At 34.8% G+C, this 20,578-nt stretch overlaps 1 protein-coding gene across 3 annotated transcripts in view; it reads right to left on the bottom strand.

Moving 5' to 3' along the window:
* Positions 1 to 20,578, bottom strand: part of ATRNL1 (attractin like 1) — a 432,283-nt gene that overhangs the window by 294,752 nt on the left and 116,953 nt on the right. For all 3 annotated transcript variants that reach the window (XM_036385270.1, XM_036385271.1, XM_036385272.1), the window contains exon 20: positions 6,740 to 6,833. In XM_036385270.1, coding sequence (XP_036241163.1) covers positions 6,740 to 6,833 — 94 coding nt within the window. The remainder of the gene's footprint in view (positions 1 to 6,739; positions 6,834 to 20,578) is intronic.

Below are 20,578 nucleotides of genomic sequence, written 5' to 3'. Positions count from 1 at the left end.
TTAACTGGGTTCCAGTCCTGGCCACAGAGCAGCATTCCCAGGTGCCTCCATTGCACATCCTGAGAGATGCAATGCAGCACAGGCCCATCATTTTTAACTGCTTGAACTGGGTTTAAAAAAGACAAACTCAAATTGTAAGTCTTTGCAACCTATTCTGACCCTGTCTGAGACTAAGAAAAAGCACTGGCTATGCAGATATGTGGAATTTTGCTTTAAAGCTAGCCCTAGGCAAGATGTAAAGCCAGCCCAATGCACAAAGCCCTCTGACCTCCTCCTTTCCAAAAACAAGCACAGAAATTAAAGCTACAACTTTGCTGGGTAAGAAAAAATCAGACTCAATAATAAAGCAATTTTATGGCAGCCATAACCCCCACTTTTTCTCTTGCTCCCAGTAATTCTTCCATGGGGCACAGTCTATGCTTTTTTCTTTTTTTCCTGCATGAGTATACATCAGCATCACTCCCATTCCTAATTTCATCTCAGTCTGAACTCAGTACCTAACTAATTAAAGGCAGAATTAGTGTCTTCATCTTATATTTACCTTTAAATCTTTATGAGTCTATTTCAGACATAAAGAAAATGCAAACTTCTCTGTTCTTTTCAGCTGTGCTATTCTATTTTAATATAGCACGTGGAAGCATCGCCTTAACTGTACATCTCTAGACAATTGACAGTTTGCACCAAAAATCACTAGCATTTTATAGAAAGAGGTTGGCCTTACAACAAATGCATCCTGAGCACTGGAATTCAAAACAGATCTCACTGGCATGGGATCTGTGAAAGGCTTGGGCAGCCTGCCCTGTTCCACTGCTTCACTGATATAACCTGCACTGAGCAAAACAGATTATTCACATGCCAGTCCCTCAATGACACGATCACGGCATTCAAAGAACAGTTGTTCAGAAAATGAGATTCACTTCTTTTGAAAGAAAACCCAGCACCATATATTTTTTGAATAGGAAGCCAAAAAGATATTAAGTAAATCTCTATCCAGTACACATCCAAACATAAACCAAGTGGGCACAAGAGACAAGGACAGTGCTGGCATTCCTTCTTTAGCCAGGAGGGTTTGAACAATTGTAAAGCAATACCTGTTTTCCCCTGCACTTAGCATTTTTGGAGGTAGCCTGAAACTTCCTCTTTTCATTACTATGAAATATCTTAGAAAACAGCTAAAGCCCAGTGGTAAGAGGATTCTCCTCTGTTGAACTTGGCAAACCAAAAGTCATTTTTATATATGTGCACACAGCCAGTTATGGAAGATCCTGACTTAGAAACCAAAGCAAAATTACTTCATTCTCATGAAAGAGAAACTCTCATGCTGAAACCGCTCCCCATTTTTCAGACAATTAGTACTAAACTCAGAAAGACAAAAGGCATAGGGACAGAACACAGTGAAGTCCCAAGGTACAAAGCTCTTTGCAAGGTGCTTTGCACCAGCTCATCCTCACTTATGCTCTGAGACCACTGTCTTCTAGGAATGATACACGACATTCCAACTCTCATTCCTTATTTCTGCAAAACTGAACAATTTCTTGAATAAAATGTAATGTTTGGATGTAACAATGCTTAACAAAGTGTAGTTTCACTTACAGAGAGCTGGCAACTCTGAAAGATCCCAGAGAGCCTCATGAACTTTACATATAATATACTGAATATAGCAAAGCAGACAAAGTGAGCCTCCTGCAGAACAAAAAAAATCAACAGAAAGGCCAAGAGTGACATACAATACTGCCAAAACCCGTATTTTTCTTTTCTTCAAATTTTAGATCTCAAATGTTTCAAGTGCCTTCTGAGGGTTTGAGCCATTAGAGTGCATTTGGGTCATGCTCTGAAGCTTTGATATTAGACATATTTTTTAAATGAAAGCTGCAATTTAAGAAAAAATGATTGATGCAAGAAACATGAATTAAAAGAAAAAAAATAGCTCATATCCTTGAAAGATCTGACAATAATTACTACATGTAGAGCAGAAAATGAGTACATTTAAAACATAAATGTACTCATAAATGTTGAAGTAGGAGTTTTATTTTATTGTTCTCCTTAGAAACCTAATGATCCAGCACAGTGAGAACTAGCTGAGAGCATGAACCTGTCCTTACAGAGGCAAGCTGAAATTTTCAGGCAGTTAAATAAGAAGAGAGGCAGTTGCTAAACCCACCAACACTGCTAAACTCACCAGCAGCTACATGACAGATTTTGCTGTAATTCTCCACCAAACGTCACAGGTAATGGAGTAACATGCATTAGCATGTCAAACTTTCCTCTTAAACTAAAAAAATCAAGGTCTGGACTCAGCAGGAATAGGTAGAAAACACCTCCTATCAAATACAATCAAATATGTTAAACTAATGGTGAAATATTATCAAATGACAGAAATACAGGGAAAAGTGTTGAAATCAGGAAAAAAACCCCAAAATCCTTTTATTTTATACTTTTAAACTTTACTTTAGAAAACCACCAACCACCATGGTAACCAGTATTAAATGTATTATACCCTCAATCAGGAAAAGACACTTTCTCAATAGAGTAAGGGGTTTTTTATTAAATTTCCAGCAATAAGAATTCCTTTTAGTCTATTTGGCTTTGTGATTTGTGTGTGTGTGTGTCTGTGATAAAGGAAGTTCAAATCAAGTGAATTTATTATATGATTGCTGCCAATTCTTCTCCTACTGAAAAGCAGCAAGAGAAGCTCTGTGTGGAAATAATTGGGAAAAGATTTACTCTGCTATCTGCAAATAAAGCTGCAGTGATATCAATAGAATAGTGAATTTGACTCTTAACCCAGTATATTTTTTACCTGTAAGATGAATTGTACCATTCTGTGGAGGGGAATTATACAGAAGAGTATGGCTGGATACTTTAAAATCTTATTCTTATGTACAGCAGACTATCAATAAGTGTTTATTTTTTATGCACAGATCCTTACATTATTAAATAGCTATTTAAAGCTTACATACAGGAAAGATTTTTACCAAATAAATACCATATATTTTAATAAATAAAATAGCATTTCTTCCACTTTTACGTAAGAGGTATGTCTAAGAAATTAATGGTGTGGACATTCATTAGAACTAAAATGAGCAATACATTTTATAATCTTGAATTTATCCTTCTTACAACTATTTAAAATATACTATGAAATGTGAGATTTAAACTAATACTTTTCCCCCAGTATTTTCCTTCCAACAAGTAGTGCTTCATTACAGAGGTTTTGAAGCCCAATTTTAGCCCAGTTCTTACATGGTGATGAGGAAAGCTACAGACACATCACCAAGTGAAGGCTTTCACTTGCAAGAGCCCAGATTTACTGAAACTTCTCAAAGAATTATTTAATTACTCACTTGATCACATCATTTTCATTTGTTTCTTCCTTGCCTCCAGCAAAATTTCTCTCATTTAATATCAAAATTTGAACTTTGAAACACCCCCTTTGCATATTCTGCACATTCCTACAAGCCTATTCCCTGAGAAGGTCCCTGTACATAATCCTGTATATGGATACATCAAAACATGGAAGTTTGAAAACCTCTGTCAACAGAATTCGATGAGAAAATAAAATCAGCAGCTAGTAAATCAAATGTTAGAGAAAATTAAATAAAACAACTACCTTGAAGCAATAGTTTTCCCTAAAAATATGGTTTAAGTCACCATGATTTTTCTGTTACTACCAATTGCATATTTCATTTTCAAAAAATTAAGGGGAAAAACAAGAAATCAAGAATTTTTATTTGTATCTGGTTTTAGTATTTACAGTCTAGTAACTTAGAATAATCCAACCATTACAACAATTTCCTCATGATCAGGTGATTACGAAAAGTTTTTACCAACTGAAACGACCAACTTAACAAACAAAAAAAATAACATTTGACAAATATATGATCATGTGATCATGAATGGTCATTTAAGAAACATAGTAAAACAGAATGAGAATTTGTGCTCCAAGCTGCTTTAGAACAATAATTTTAATTTCAAATGGCACTGTGCTGCATGCCATCCAACACCACAATCAAGAAATTAATGCATCTGAGAGATGGGTATGCTAAAAAAATGCACAAATAAATAAGGTCTTCCATAAAAGCATACAGTTGATAAAGTAGGGAGGGAAAACTAAAAGAAAAATAAAAAATGTTGTAAACTTTCCTGAATTTCATAAAACCTCTGCCCACAAGGCATTGTGGTACACAACAGAGCCCTGCAGCTATGACTTCCTAATCAATAGGATTCTTGACAGAAATATCAATCTATCCTTCTCACTGAACAGCCAGAGTTTGGAATTTTCATTGAAATACTTATTTTAGCAAACCACAAGGTTGTAGATTTGCTGCTGAGGTTGTACGTTTTTAGCCTAACTAGTCAGTAGCAAAATAACCCCAAAACATTCATCCAGAGCAATGGAGAGCAGTATTCCCACTTTGAATCAAGTTTCAGATTATTCATACAGAATATAATAAAGTAATAAATGCAAGTAAAGCATTGAGCTGATTTTAGTTTCTCCTTATCTTCTACATAATGACTGCATATATCTCTTATGATACATTCAAGAGAGGTTGTGAGGGTACAAATTATTTTTAAAGATGAAATAGTTTTCTATTTCTTAAGCATAATACAAAATAAATCAAGTTCATATTTTTCATATTAAGTTTAGAATGAGTATGGGACTGCATTCAGTGACTCATTAGTGATTGGTTTTTTAAATTATTTTTTAATGCTCTTCATCTCCTGATGTTCTAAGGGAAATAGTTAAAAAACCATTTGATTGAAACTTCCATACATGAGTGGATCACTCTCTCAAAACAACCATGAGAGTAAAATGACACATTCTAACTTATTTCCTCCAACTCAAAATCTGTGGTTATTTGCTTGAGTACCCATGAACCCAACAGATTTAATTTCATCCCCAAAAAAACTCACCAACACTTTAAATATCAAATAAACACCATAGCTTGCCCTGGACAAGCCTTGGGTTTGTGTACGAATCTAGAACAGGAATGCATTACATGTGACTAAAAAAGAGATTTTCAGTCTGAAACTGCAATTTTAAGTTTACTCGTGAAAAGTCAAAATTCAAATTTCTATTTCATCTGTGTTGTGGCATTGCTGTAACTTCTGAGGAGGGAAGTCCACAACTAGGAAAACCTTTTCTCTTCTAGTCCAGTAAGTGGGATAAAAGAACCTTTTAGGATAGACAAACTCAGGACAGCAGACTGATATAGTTAAGCAGCACAACCAGTCACATGAGAAAAAAGTTCCAAATCAGAGTGGAAAAAACAATGAAACAGAGGACAAAGGACACCAACAACCACAGAGATACATGAAAGACAGGCTGGGGTGAAGGCCTGAAAAGGGTGCCTTATATGGAGGGTAGCCAGTAAAGAATTGGCATTTTCAGCACTGAAACTGTTTTCTGTGGTTCAGGTGTTAAAAAGGATAGAGGAGAAATTGTTGTCTTTTTCTTCCTATTCTTTGTATAGTCAGAATGGCACCAATTCAAGTCCAGAGCTGGTAGCTGATAATCAGATCACTCATTAACACCTAGAACTGATTAATTGTGTGGGTACAAAAAGAGGGGGAAAAAGACTTCTCAGTGAAGACTTAATTCAGAGCTTAAAGATATCATCATTCCAGCTTTTGTCATGATAAAATTTCATCACTTAGTCCTAATCTTGACTTCTCATCTCATCCTGAGAGTCTTCAATTAGCTGGACACAAAGTCCCAGAGGTAGCAGGGGAACAGTACAGCTGCCAGCACAGCTCTTTCTCACGGATATACACAGATCCTCTGCATCAGAAATCTTTGTTCTTTACAATTTATCAAGCAAAGTGTTATAGGTAGGATCCAAGCCAGTTCATTGACTAAATCAAAGACAAATTCACAAATCTGGTGTAAGTGGATGTCCTGTGGCAGGCAGAGCAGAAGCTCCTGGCAGCTCTCCCTGCTGGGGAGGAGTCAGCTGGATTCATGTGCGTTCCCCCCAGTTCCAAACAAAACTGCTAAGGTAAGTTTGTTGCCAGACACTATTACAATAATTATAACTGCAAAATGAATAAAGTTCCTATTAATAACACAGTGTATCTGATAGAACAGACTGAAGGAAGCATCTTAAATTTAAGGCTATTCACAATTAACTTTAATGTGCTATTTGTCCTATTTGATAAGTTACTCCACTTCAGCACTTGATTGTTCTTAGGACTCCATTTGTTGTGAAGGTGCAAACTCTTCCTCTAAACACAAGAGGCTATTCCAGTCCAAAAAAAAAAGAGTACTTTCCATGACAGGTCTACACATTCCTATAGTCTTGATTTTATGATGTGGGAAAATGTCTAAAACACCTTAGTAAGGTTCCAAAATCCTAGAATCACTGTAGATTCCCATCAAAATAAGTGACAAAAGTAATGAATGTAATTACCAACTCATATGTATTTTTTTCTTCACACTAATGTTTTAAAAACTTAAGAAAAAGGAAGACAAATAGAAGTAATTCAAGTTTGTTCTTGGAAAAAAATGGATTTTTAAAAAGTCTTCAGTACCCTCAAAACATTACTAAAATTCTTTTAACTAAAGTCTAAGTAATAGTGAAATTTCCTGAGAAATGTAGGGAACACTATATCCACCACCAAAACATTAGCAGGTCAATCAAAAAACCAGTACTAAAACAAGGATATGAAATGGGAAAAATAGTGATTATTCACTAATCAAGGATTGCAATAACTTTAGGCTACATTTAATTGTACTCACAGTTGACACTGGTCTCCTTTGATTCCTTTGGTCGTGCAGAAACATTTTCCTGTTTGCATGTGACAGATATTTGCATGTCCACTGCATGTGCAAGCTGTAAAAACAAAAAGGAAAAATGAGATTTCCTCACTCATACTTAATTTGATAATTAAGTGAATATTCATAGATTTTAATACTTCATCCCAAACACATTTCCTACAAGCTGTATTGAAATATATATCTAGTACTACTTCAAATATAATATTTTTCAAAAAAAATTCACTAGCATATCGCTTCCTTTATTTTCTGCAGAGTTAAAAACTATTCCTGTATCATTAGAGGCTGTCCTCCACATTTTAAGTAACAGCAGTTTGAGAAAAGCAATTAAAACCTACCATTTCAATGTGCAACACAGAAAATAATTCATAATTCATCTTTGCTACACAGGGTGAAATCCTGACCAATGACAAAATCCATTTAGCTTGAAATGTCTAATTAAAGTGTTATTGCAGATGTTTGGCAAAAGATCTAATATAATTGGAACTCTCGCTATTGACAAAAGTGAACAAAAAGAAATCTCAGAAACCATTTGAACAAAGGCAGAGCAAACACTACAAGTATAGTCCACAAGAAGAGTTTTCTAGAAGCTGGAAGCAGGCAACTTTAAAAGCTCCTGGAATCTGAAGGAGAATCACAGGAACTGAAGGAGAATCACAGGAACATCATCATCCCTCCACTCCTTTAAGGCCAAAGAAATTCTCTCCACATTGGTCTGCTCACTGCCACTCTTGCTGCCTGATAGATTCTCACCTCAAAAACATTTTCCTATTCCCAGTTCTTGAGCTCTCTTCTTCCTTTTCCTTTCCATGTTTATTTGAATTACCATCTTGCTTAGGCAGCTATTTTTAATTCCTAATCAAGTATACCAAATTTACTAATCTCTCCCTGGTAAATGTGTCAATACATCCCCACATCAATGGAATGATTCCCTGCTAATATTCACACCACACCCAAAGTCTTTCTTTAATCCAAAGTAATTCTGAACCTACTAAGATGTTCATATTAGGCTTTCACTGAAGTTTTAATTATGACTAAGATAAAGGATTTAATATATGAGGTCCTGCTTGGGAACAGATATGGTACCAAGTGGTGACCTGTATAAGATAAAAGTTTATTCTCTATTTTATAATCTCATACTGAATTCCTATCACAGACTGAGTTTTAAACTTCCCTTATACTGATAAGGAATAACACACAATAAATCCTTCTTCGACTGTGTCCCATCCCATACACATTCTCACCTCTCTGCCACAGCCTAAGATGAATAGAGGAAAAAGGTACTAGACAAAGTAAAAACCTAATTAAATCTAAATTATTATTGAAATAATATGTCCATTTCAGGACTCCAATGGTTTGTTCAGCCCTCAGAGGGCTCATTAAATAGCCAGCTGAACTTAAGGAAGAATTCTTACTAAGGAGATGCCAGGCATTTAATCTGTCTGCAAGAAACACCAGAAATTTCTATGCAGCACATAGTGATGTGTGATGTTTTTCTCTGTTTCATAACACAACACTTCTGAAAAATACCTGCAGTTACCACAAAATCCTACATATTGTAATTCTGCTATCCTCTTGACACTCTACATTAAATGTTCATGGAAGTGCTGCCACTACATTATCAGTTAGGTTTTTCCAAATCCATTCATGTTTTCCACTCTACATTTATAGAATTATTATTTAGGCACTTTAAGCTGAAAAAGCCTCTTCACAAAAGTTAATTTTAGTTGTGTAAATCTTTGCAATGCTTTCAGTGAAAAATACAGGAATATATTTTTAGTATCTTATTCTGCTTATAGTTAAGTACTCTTAACAGTGATGCTCCATTACAGGACAGCACCAAAGTTATAAAGGAGCTAAAAGGGTGAATTCTGAAGCACATTCCAAAAGTTGTCAGTGTTTTGACAAATATAAAAGCTATTGCAAACTAACCTTAATTGATTGCTCCCACAATTATTGCTCATTTAATAGGAAGTAGATCACAAATGTGAAAGTGGAAAACATAAGTGATTATATAGTAGCAGCAGTTCAGTGAACATTACTCTTATTGAGCAAGTTCCTATTAACCTCCCTGTTCCTAGATAATACCAGGGGAAAAGCCAACACCTTTGCATTTACACTTTTTAAATCTAGAAAAAATCTGTTTCACAGCAATGAAAGCATATATTGATATGCTTTTTATATGCCATCAATTACCTAGGATTTGCAAGTGTGTGATGAAAAATTGACTCCTACCAATCTGTGGATCTCTATGTGGGGGTAACCCCCAAAAAAATCATTTTAGCCATTGCTGCTCTTACTGGAGCAAATGTGAATGCATGTGATCAAAGAAATGCAATAGCAGAGCAGGACAATATGGTAGGAAATTGGAAGAAGATTGACATTCTTCCATTACCCCAATATTTCTGTACTCCTCTATACATATTTCTTTCTTATTTTCTATTTGTTTCTCTCTGCTTAACCACTCTCAGTGAATGATTTCTCCTGGGATGATAATGCAGCCAATAATTAAAACTGCAGCTAAGGTAGGATCCTTCCCAGCTTAATGCTACCAGTTTTGCTACCTTGAAATTTAACAAGGGATTTTTCTTGGGATCAGTTTTAAAATCATATTTTGTACCAATCATTGTCAGCTGGCAGAAATCAGGAAAAGAGATTCAATTTATATTTTCCATACTTTTTTGAGGCCAACACTTGAGTTCATTCACTGAAAGGGGTGTCAAGAACTGGAACAGGCTGCCCAGGGAAGTGGTGAATTCACTGTTCCTGGAGGGATTTAGGATGTGTGGATGTGGCACCTGGGGATGGGGGTTTGTGATGGGCTTGGCACTGCTGGGGTAATGGTTGGACCGGGTGAGCTTAGAGGTTTTTCCCAAACTAAATGGTTCCATAATTCTGTGACTTTGTGCTACACCCTTGGACAGAAACAAGTTCAGCCCAACCGCAGCTCTTCCCATCCCACTCTTCATCTTCAGCTTGGGTTTATATCATGCACACCTGCTTTTGTTTAAACAGTTATTTTAAATACTTAATTACCACGCTTTTTACCAAGAATTAAATATTTAAAATAAATAATCTATGGCTCACAATAAAAACCTACTTAAAAGATAGAATTTAAACCTTTGTTTGTTATTTTTAACATAATAAGTGAAATTATGACATTAGAGCTTTAAAAACAACGAGAAAAAAAAAAACTCACCCTTGCAATATCTACTCTATTTTTAGGGAAATAGCAGCTCAAAATACTCTTTTGTACAACATGCAGATTTTAAGTGGAACAGAAAGATTATATGAAAACAATATAATTCAGTAGAACAAATCCATGCTGCAAAATCACAACCCTATAGAATTTATTAAATAACAAATCCACTGTATGATTGATTCCAAGTTGCCAGCTCAGCATATAAATGTTCTTGCTGACAACAAAAGAATACCCATCACTATTTCCATGCAGTATGCATTTTAAACAATTGAATTTAAAAATACTTACTGCTTAGCCCCCATCTCCATCATACAGCTGCAAGAGCATTTTTTCTCTCAAATGGAGCTCACTACAGATGGTGATTTAAGTAAATATGTTTGCTTACATGAAAGGTTGCTAAACCAGAGCTGCATGTGGATAATCACCATAAGACACCTTGCTGATGTTTTTTAAAGGAAAGCTATGACAATGCCATTAAATACTGAGATGTGCTACTTTGTTAATTTTGCTAACATTCAAGGCATATGTTAAATCAAAAGAAAAGGAAATAGAGCATTTCTTGTAGATTAGGCTAAGTAAGAAACAGCAACTATAAACTTTTATTAGATGCAAAATTTTAATGCTCAGTTTCCCTGTAAATGTTCACCTATGTAATCTATTAGTCTACTCATATGGCAACTGCCCTACAGAGACTATTTTCTACATTAGGAATATTGCAATATTTGTTGTTGAATATTGCAAAATATTGCAAAGTCTAGTCACTTAATTCTCTAGAAAAGTGTATTTAGCCAGAAGCCCCTAATACCCTTTTCCCATTCAACAATTGCTTTTATAGGAAATACATCAACTCAAACTTTGAGACAGGAAATGTAAAAGCAAAAAGATGTGCCCAATAACACTTCTGCAATATCACCAAGCAGTATTAAAATTAAGCTAAAGAACTGCTGTGAAGGCAATAACCAATAAAACCAGGAGTTAAAAAAAAAAAAAAAGAAAAAGAAAAAAGCAAAAAGATGGTACTAGAACATACTGCTGTACATGCAGAAATGGAATTGTCATTTTACAGTGACATGATTGTCCTCCAAAATAAATCAGTCTTAATAGAATAATTAACACATATAGAACTAATTTTATTTTCCTCTTTCTTGTTTTACCTTGTGATTTATATTTCTTTGGTCTCAAATTAATTTATTTTTATAGTAGCCTTACAGCACAAAAAGAAAAAAACACAGGTGTACTAACACAGTGCTAAGGACTGTGAGACAGAGAGAAAAGGTAAACAGAATAGACAAATATTTTGGGTTCCTGTCCCTCAGATATGGAACTTACAGTCATATTAAAACACAGACAATTTCACTCGAGCTTGAACTAACGCTACTGAGATCATGTGACCACTGGTAAGGCAATTATTTTTTTCTGAAAAGCAACAGTCAACAATCTGGAAATCACAGCCCTCTTAGCTTTCAGGACTAAGCATACATTCCAGAAGTGGGATATTTATCCTAATAAACCCAGAAACAACAACAGACTGATTATCTGTGGAAGAAATCAAAATTTAGTTTGGTTCCACTTAAAGACAACCTTCATCAATTAAAGGCTTGTATTTGTTCTTTAGCCATTTTTGTTCTCGTAAAATAGCCCTGCAGTGTTTCTATTTAATTTTTCCTTCTGTTCAAAGCATTCATCCTGAAAAGTGAACTGATTTCTTTTGTTTATTTGTAATAAATACCTCTCAAGCAATCACAGTAGAGCTGTCTTTAATCATCAGCAACTAACAGTATAAAGACAGCTTGGAAAATCATAATTTTGCTTTATACAAGTAGATAATGAAAATGCAACACACGAGATTAACACTGAAAGACAGACAGGATCTTTTTTCTTGTTAGGAACTGAGCAGAATCTTTAACAATTAACAAGAGTAATGCTGTTCCTGAATCTCTCATGTCAATACTGAGCCACTGTACAGAATTTTTACAGCTTGCTGTTGGAATAATATGCATTTTCTGCCAAAAAACATGCTGAACAAAAACATTGTCACATGAACTCACAAAATACAGTAGCAGCAATTTCATGTTTTCCATGTTAATCTGTTCGAAAAACAGAAACGTTTACACTAGCTTTGAACATAGAAAAATGAAAAATTCCAAGTGAAATCATTAATACTACTTTATTTGGAGATAAGTTTAACATGTCATACTTATCAGTTTCCTTTTCATTCTTTCCACTTATTCATTTCATTTCTAAACATAATATTAATATTAGTTACCAAAAACTAAATTGCCTACAAATTTAGACTGGGCTAACCTACAGATTTTAAGAGTTCAACTCAAAACTGAAGTCTGTATCTGATGTATGGGACAGTTTTTTACGTATCCAAGCATTTAAAGAGACCTTTCACAAGATTCAAAGTATTTTTTCTTAAATTACTCTTAGCTTTCCTCAGCTGTGAAGAGACTTCGCACATGAAAACACAAGAGAAAACTAGAATTACTTAAAAAGGAAGTAATTTCAGATCTAACAGACAAACTTTTACCAGCTTTAGTAAAAAACTAAAACAGTGAGTCTTGATAGTTATTTGCAAAGCAAAAACATAAAGTGAAGATTTTGGATACCTTCATGGTCTAATGTCCATACTGAGATGTGTTTTAGACTTTTTCAGACAATAAAAGGCCCAGTACCTACTATTATTATTGTTGTTGTTGCTGCTATCATGTCTTTTTAAATTTTCTTAATACAGCAGCTTCTGTACTACTTTGGAAATTTTGGTCAAAATGTTCCTTTCATCAAAAGGCTGTTAGCTTTCCCCCATTCTCTCTAAAGAGAACACTGGAAGTTATAACAAAAAAAAAAATCAGAAAGATTATTATAAGGCAGTATACAATGCAAAAGTATTTAAAAGCATTCAAATGTTATTCATAGCAGCCTTAAAGGTCAGAAAAAAATTCCAATCTAAGGTGAAAAACATCTGAAGTCAACAACTGGTGATTGCAACTATTTGTGTGTATTTGGTCATTCAGAGTAAAAGCCCAAAGAAAAGAAATGATTTCTACAATTTATCAAGCAAAAATGTCACAAAATGTAAAGAAGTCAGCAAATCATTTCCCTCCCTTAGCCATTAGGATGTACAAAATACAACTGATTTTTAATGTATTCCATTGCAAAGGAGGCTTTTTTTTTTTCCCTAAATAACTAATGTGGTCTGGCATTATAATCTATTTCATTTAGCACTCAGAAAATGAAGACAGAATCAACTGCAATCAAACTGAAATGCCATTACAAGTTTTTTTGAGGATCTTCATTTGATCAGTTGAGGAATGAGTTGCACAATGCCTCAAAATCTATTTTCTCACCAGCTATGGGGGGTCCCAGGCCCCCTTAGGAAAAGGGGTGACCATTTCAATCCAAACCACAAGTAGAAAGGGAGATGCAGAAATTAGAAACAAGCAAAATTCCTGCTTTTTCTATTGCATTTGGGATGAGGAGACTGGCTTTAGTCAAAGGCTTATTTGAGGATCAAGTAACAGTGATTTAAGAAAATGTCATCTTCAGCTTGCAGCTGCCTGCCCCCAGTGCCCCCTGAGCCAGACACAACATCTACGTGAGCTCTTGACATCACCTTCAATACAGGGTAAAATATGTTTGTTTATCAGAGGCTGACAAAATCAGTACATTTCTAGACAGCTGAAAGTTTCTAAATCATGTCCTGCCTATCTCCTCTAGGAACATCATTTGGAAACCAATGGATTTACACATTTCATTAGGAAGGTGAACATGATACAAAGCTCAGACAGCACATCAGAAATACATTTTGTAAGTATTCCTTACCACACAAAATAAATTTATGGCATGTAAACCTGAAAAAAAACCACAAAAATAAGAATACAGAGCAACTGGTTCATCATTGTCAGAAACTGTGCTCCACAAAAGCGTGCAGGAGGACTTGATCACTAACAGCAGTGAGAGCAAGAGAATTGTCATTAATCATTGCAAGTAGATTAAATAAGCACAGAGATAAAGGAATATAATATAAATCAAACTGCTGCATCTCTTCAATATCTGTAAAAGCTATAAGTGGTGATCAATTAAAGGATGCCTGAATTCAAAGTTCTCAGGATAAGATGCTGAACAAGCACAAAATGCCTGCTACTTACACAGATTAAGATAGCACAAGTTGTTCTTATTCTTTTTACTATTTCAGATATTTTTGTTGCATAGTAGACCTCAGGAACAGTTTAAATTAAGGTCTTTTCATTTTTCTTTTTAAAAAAGCTGCCTTGTTCACACTCCACTTGAGTAAATTAGAATTAACTTTGCTGGATGGAGAAGTTATACAAAGCAGCCTAGTGTAGCCACCAGGCTTAAGGAACAAAACTGTAGTTGATAAAATTGGTTACTAGTGATTTAACTACATAATTCCACTGTAATTGTTCAGGTTGGAAAGAAAACTTTCTTAGGCAAGAAAAAAAAGTCAGTGGTTCTCCACAACCAACCATTCCAACAGCAATCCTAAGGTGATGCTTGAACCAGTTGTTTGCCATGCTGACTGCTCCTAAAATCACATAATTCTGCAATGAGAACACACATCCTGGTTTAGGAAGTAAAGGCAGGTTTGGAGAAACAAGAGGTACCTTAAAACAGTTGTACTTGACAGAAACTTTATAAAAATCTGTATGCAGTCAAGGAAAAACATCAAAAATGTTAAACATGTTGAACAGGCATCCTGTCAAAACCTTTTGAAATCCCACAGCCACACAAATAATCTCTCTCTGGAGGTTAATCATGCTACATTCAACAGTTTTCCTCTTTTTAACTCTCATAAAATTATGAAGCATCTGAATGTCTATTGATATTTGACAACGATACTTCCCCTGAAGTGCAACTCCAGGTCCTTCACTTAACATTATTCTAAGTAGGTTATGGAATACAAATGTATCTATAAAAAGTTTCCTAATTTTGGTTTGAGTTTTTTGTTTGAACTTACAATTAATTGTGCTAGAAATCATACTTTATAATATAGCTCTAGTGTACAAAAAAAAGAAATCAAAAAGAAAATTATCTGTGTACACAAGAATTAACAGCATATTGAGAAGTTTGTTTAGCACATTTTGCTTGGCAGTCCAAAAAAATGGAACAGTAATTTTAAAAGATTTTCCAAGTTCCTCAACAAAGTTTTTCCTATGGCAATCCACTTCTGGTTTAGTAGCACAGGACTGATTTTGAATACATTCTGATTGAAGAGAACCTAATTTAAATTCATAACTAAACCCAAAACCAGGCTTCACTCAGTGTTCAGACTATCTTGGATACTGTTCAATAAACAGCATTCATTAAGAAAGGAAAATAAATTTTCAAATCACCTTTGGGAAAAAAAGGTCTTCTTAAAAGAGTGTTTATTCTGACTGTTCAAAATCTGCAAAAAGCAACATGAGGCTTTTCTTGAATAGATTATTGTGCTAGAATCCCTTTTCTTTGTGTTTCATATGAACCAAGAAGGCCTTTTCCTTCTACTAAAACCAAATTCCAGCATTTTAGTTAATACTGAACACTTTTATTCTATGATAAGGTATTTCATTTTGAAAAACCAAGGGATTGGTGTCATCTCTATTCAATACTGAATGGTAAAAAACAAATTAGGGAAAACAAAACAAAATACCACTACTACTGCAAAATGGGATTTCTTGACAGTCCCTTCATTCATCAAAGCCTTCTGCTATTTTGTTTGTACAGCATGAACAAAATCATGTTATCTGCTGGAACTTAGCATGTGAGATTTTCTTTGTCTGAATAATCTTAAATTATAGCTTCTTATCACAGAGTTTTGCTGTGAACTTGTGACACACTGTTTCTTATAAACCAAGGTACAAGCAAACAGGTTTTTTAAATTTAGTTCTGTATTATAGTACCTGAAGACAGTACAGAGCACACTATACTCTTTCTTCCACCAACTTCCAATATTTACCTGTTTTTATATAAAATGTCTTAATTCAATAGGCTCCTGTGGTCTTGTGTCATAAGCATCCAATCCACTGAAAATCCTTTTTTTCTGTGACTAACCTTGAAGTGCCTGGACTAAAAGATACTTGTGATTTTTTAATTTCATACTTAGTCACTGTGAAAACAGGGTTTCTAGAATACAATATTTAACCTGATATACAGTTTCCTGTACATTTTAGACAGCTAAAGATGGAATGCCAAATGTGTGATCTTGCACCAGTGAAGTCCACAAATACAATTCCCTACATGCTAGACATTAAAACAGCTAAGCAGAAAAACTATATAAAACCTCTCTATCCCAAGCTGCCATTTCATACTCTAAGAGAGTCAAAACTCCTATTTGGACATTGGCTCTACTTTAGGAAGATGCAGAAGTAAATGCTTTTGCTGACATTTATACTGCTAATTGAGGATATTCATGCTTCCTACATTTCTGCTTTTTTCCAGCAGATGTCAGTTAAAAGCTCTTTGCTCCTCATTGTTAGTCCTACCTTAAACAGGATTCATAGCCCCAGAATATAAGATTTTGGACCAGAAACCTTTTTGAAACAGAACTGCGTGTTGTAGAAGGAAAAAAAGTCCAAGTTTACAGCTGTCTCTTGATGAAGTTTTAAATGCAAGACTTTTTCTCTGCTTTTTGACTCCAAAAAGTCACTTCTCAGGTCAACAACCCCTGCCCAACTTTTCCTGTTGAAATAGCATCATCCATCAGCTCCTAAAGCTCTTAGTCTCCAGGTGTTTTAAGGCCAAAACTCATAGAAAAACGGCAGCATATTTGATATTTACTGAACAAAACTATTCTTAAGTAAACAATTAACTCCGTATTTAGGTTTACTATCTTAAATAAAGTCATACAAATTTATATTCAGATGCTTTATATTTGATGCTTCTCTACCTGCCCTATGCAATCCCAAACTATAGGTAATTCTAAAGCTACATAGCAATAGTGTTAAAGTGAAAAGACTGCTGCTTTCTGTTCCCTCATTGCTTAAATAACTTTTTGAAACCTTGAAATATAAGTCTAAATGTAAATTAGCAGGTACCTTTCTAACACAACAATTTGTTAAAAAAAAGAAGTCAATAAAAAACTGTTTTCCTTGTCATGTTATCAACTTTTTCCTTTATGAAAGACAGGTTGCTTTTGGTAATGTATGAAATTATGTAATCTGATGTCCATCAAATTTCATATACAAATGCTGTGTATATATTCATACATACATGTGTAACTACATTCTAAGAATATGGCTGGGGAGCAAACAAAGGCATCTTATTTACATCATCCTGGGCTCTATGGGCCAATTTTCCTGGGATCTATTTTCAATTGGTTTTCCTTAGCACATTTCTCATATTTTTCCATAGATAGCCTAATTCAAATTGATTCTTTTGTTGCTAAAAAATCAGAATGGATATTACTTTAAAGTATGTGCATTAGAGTGGGTTTTGGTGTAGGCACCCCATCTAAGGAACCCCACAATTAATTTAAGGTGATCAAACTGGATTCTTTTTTTAAACATCTGACACACTGATTGCCCTCTGTGCTCTACAGAAAGAGAGCTCTGTCTGTTCTTGAGGGTGCTCATGGCAGCTTTTAACAGTCTTTCTTTTGGAGAAGAAAGGAAGGAAATCAGAATCAGCTCCTCCACAGAGGGTCATAATGAAAACACATTATGAAGGTTGCCACTGCTGAATATGTAAAAGTTATAGAAATAGTGCCAGAGAAAAAAATTTGTAAAGTCACCCATTAGGCATCTTTAAAAGTTAAATAGAACCCAAAATCCAAGGAGAACATTGTCAATCTGCTGCCAGGATGAGTTTAACATCTTTCTCATGTCTCTCTTTCACAGGCACTTGAAGTAATGCCTTGTGGCACCCTTGGCCTCTTCTCTCAAAACCCCACATCTCAGCTGTCAGTAACTCAGCAGAATAATCACATTTTCTGAAGAACAGGATTTGAACACCATGGAAGAGCATTCTTCAGATATAACTTCAGTGACAACACATCACTAATAAGTTTTAGTTTTTATTCTTTTAACCAACACAAATAATCACAATAATGTATCTATACAACTAATCTACTGCTGGGTTAAATTTTACCAAAATCCTTCAACCTAAGGTACTTTTAAGTAATTCTGACAACTTAGTCTCTTATTGATACTTGTCTGATTTACTTTTTTCATGTCTTGAGGCATTTCCTGTAGTTACATGCCAGTTGGGTGGCTCATGTCTAGATGCCAAAGTTTATGTGGAATGCTTTCAAGCAGCAGCACTGTGTAGATGCGTGCACATAGGTTTACAAATACAGGTGATGCACACACGGTGTATATTTGCCAAAAACATACTGACTTTTGATAATGGTTTGAACACCTCATAAAAAATCAGATGTTTCCAGTAAAAGGTTAACTTTACCTTTCCAAACAGAATGATTACAAAGCAAACATGGGGAGAAGCTGCTGCCTTTGGTATTGCAAGTGTCCAATGTGTGATAACAGAGAAAGGAAAAGATCTATAAAGGCAACAGAAATGCTGCAGATTTGCTTAAAAAATGTCACCCCAACAGCCTGTGTGGTTGGAAGCTTTTACAGGATGGTCATCAGTGTCTCAGGTGCCTTTAAGGGCTGCTTAGAGAACAATCAGTGCAAGTTAAGACACAATTCTCCTGCTGTGCTGGGACTCACAGTCTCCTTCTCCTGCAAAAGCAACAATGGCAGCACAATTCTGGGAAAACTGAATGCTGCTTGGAGTGTTATCCCATTATTAAAGAAAATGACAATACAGCAAAATGCTTACATTATCTTATTATTATTAAATATATTATACATTCATTGCATGTGTCATTAGTTACCGTAAAGAATTTTTTTCCTGGCATCTCATAAATTGTAAGGATAATTTTTTTAAAATACCATGCATAAAGAAAATGTCAAGTTGATAAGCAGCTAGAGCAATTTTGTTAACACTGACAACTTAAGTAGTGATTAATAAATTTGAAAATAATACTAAAAAACATCACTAAGATGAAACAAAAATTGTTCCAAGAAATCTCCCATAGTGGGGGTTTTTTGGTACTTTATGTGCAGTTTGTAGTACACATACAAATCTATTTTTTTCTAGAATTTCTATTTAAAAACTGCATATTTCCCAGAAATGCAGCATGTAACAGAGCAAGACCCTGAAGAAAACAAGAGAAACCATCAAGACAGCAAGCCAGGAGCTGTTCCCACCTACAGTCAAAGCTGGTTTACTTCCAAAATCCAATAATATTCAAGAATGAAAATTTCTGAAAGAACTGAAAATTTCAATTTTCAATATTTCAATTTTCAATTTCAATATTCACACCTTCAAAATCATCCCTCAAATAGGACTTGAGCAAAATTTAGAAAAAAATCAATCAAAGTGATTTAGAATATCTGCTTTCAAGCTCTTCAACACCTCAGACTGAAAGGCTGCCGAGATGTCCCAGGAACAGACAAGGCCGAGCTGTGAATTTCTCATCTAATCTTTACCACAACACAGAATGTGCCTTATGCTGTTCAAGACAGGGTTTGAATACTTAAATATTTCTGGCACAGGCTGACAGCACTGAAATTAGCACTCCAAGGACTGCCCATGGATTTGCTTGCCCTGGAAACCCAAACCTGTCTCTTCCCAGAGCACCCTATTCCCTCATGCTCACAATTCACCTCTGCTCTCCCTCTTGTTTTCTTGCACATTGAGATAATTCTTAAAAAGGATGCTGTAACTTGACCTGGTAACTTGGGTGGTATCCTCTTCATGCTTTCTTTGCTAGACAGGGAGTTTAGATGACAAACCTTAAGCATATGCACAGGGTCTGGACTTATTAATTTGTGCGCTAAGATTTGTTTCCAAAAAGGAAGGCAAATCTTATTGTACAACTTAAAATATTTCATAGTTTAAGGTAAGAAATCAATTTCATTTTCTATTGTGGCTACCTATTTGACACCACAGACTCCCTGAAACCATTTTAATTAGTATAAGAACAGATAACTAATAGATTACAGTCACAGAACTTCCCTTATCATAAAAGACCCCTGCAATTTATTACTGATTTTTGTACAGAATGCAGCAATGAATTAAATATAAAATAATTCAAACTATATATTTGTACAATGAAATGTCAGAAAGAACTGAAGGAGCACATATATCTTCACTGCAAGCCATATCTTAGGACAACTGAATATAAAGCTCATTTTTACACCAAGAATACAAATTCTAATTCTCATTCTCTGTACTGAAAAGAGACTTCAAGTGACAGAATTTAAATGAGTAATTGGTATTAGGTATGGTTATTTCAAGAAAAAGAACAGTAATGATTTCTTAAAAATATGACTATTGACAAACTACTGGCCATCAGCAGCCACAATACCACATTTCTGACACAAATAAACTAGTCTCAGCTACAGGGGAAACCTGCATAGGATGGAAAGCTTTTTAACTCCACAGTAACTAAAATCCTACAGATGCAAAAATAAGTAGTATACAACTTAGTAATATCTTAGTAACATTAAGGACCCAAAATATGGTAAATATCCATAGCCATATGGCTATACACAGCTCATTTTCCTATATAATCAGAATACTTTATCTTCACC

The sequence above is a fragment of the Molothrus ater genome, chromosome 8 (genome assembly GCF_012460135.2).
Source record: "Molothrus ater isolate BHLD 08-10-18 breed brown headed cowbird chromosome 8, BPBGC_Mater_1.1, whole genome shotgun sequence".
NCBI classification, from domain to species: domain Eukaryota; kingdom Metazoa; phylum Chordata; class Aves; order Passeriformes; family Icteridae; genus Molothrus; species Molothrus ater.
The sequence above is the reverse complement of the archived record's forward strand: the minus strand, read 5'-3'. Positions and strand labels throughout refer to the sequence as shown.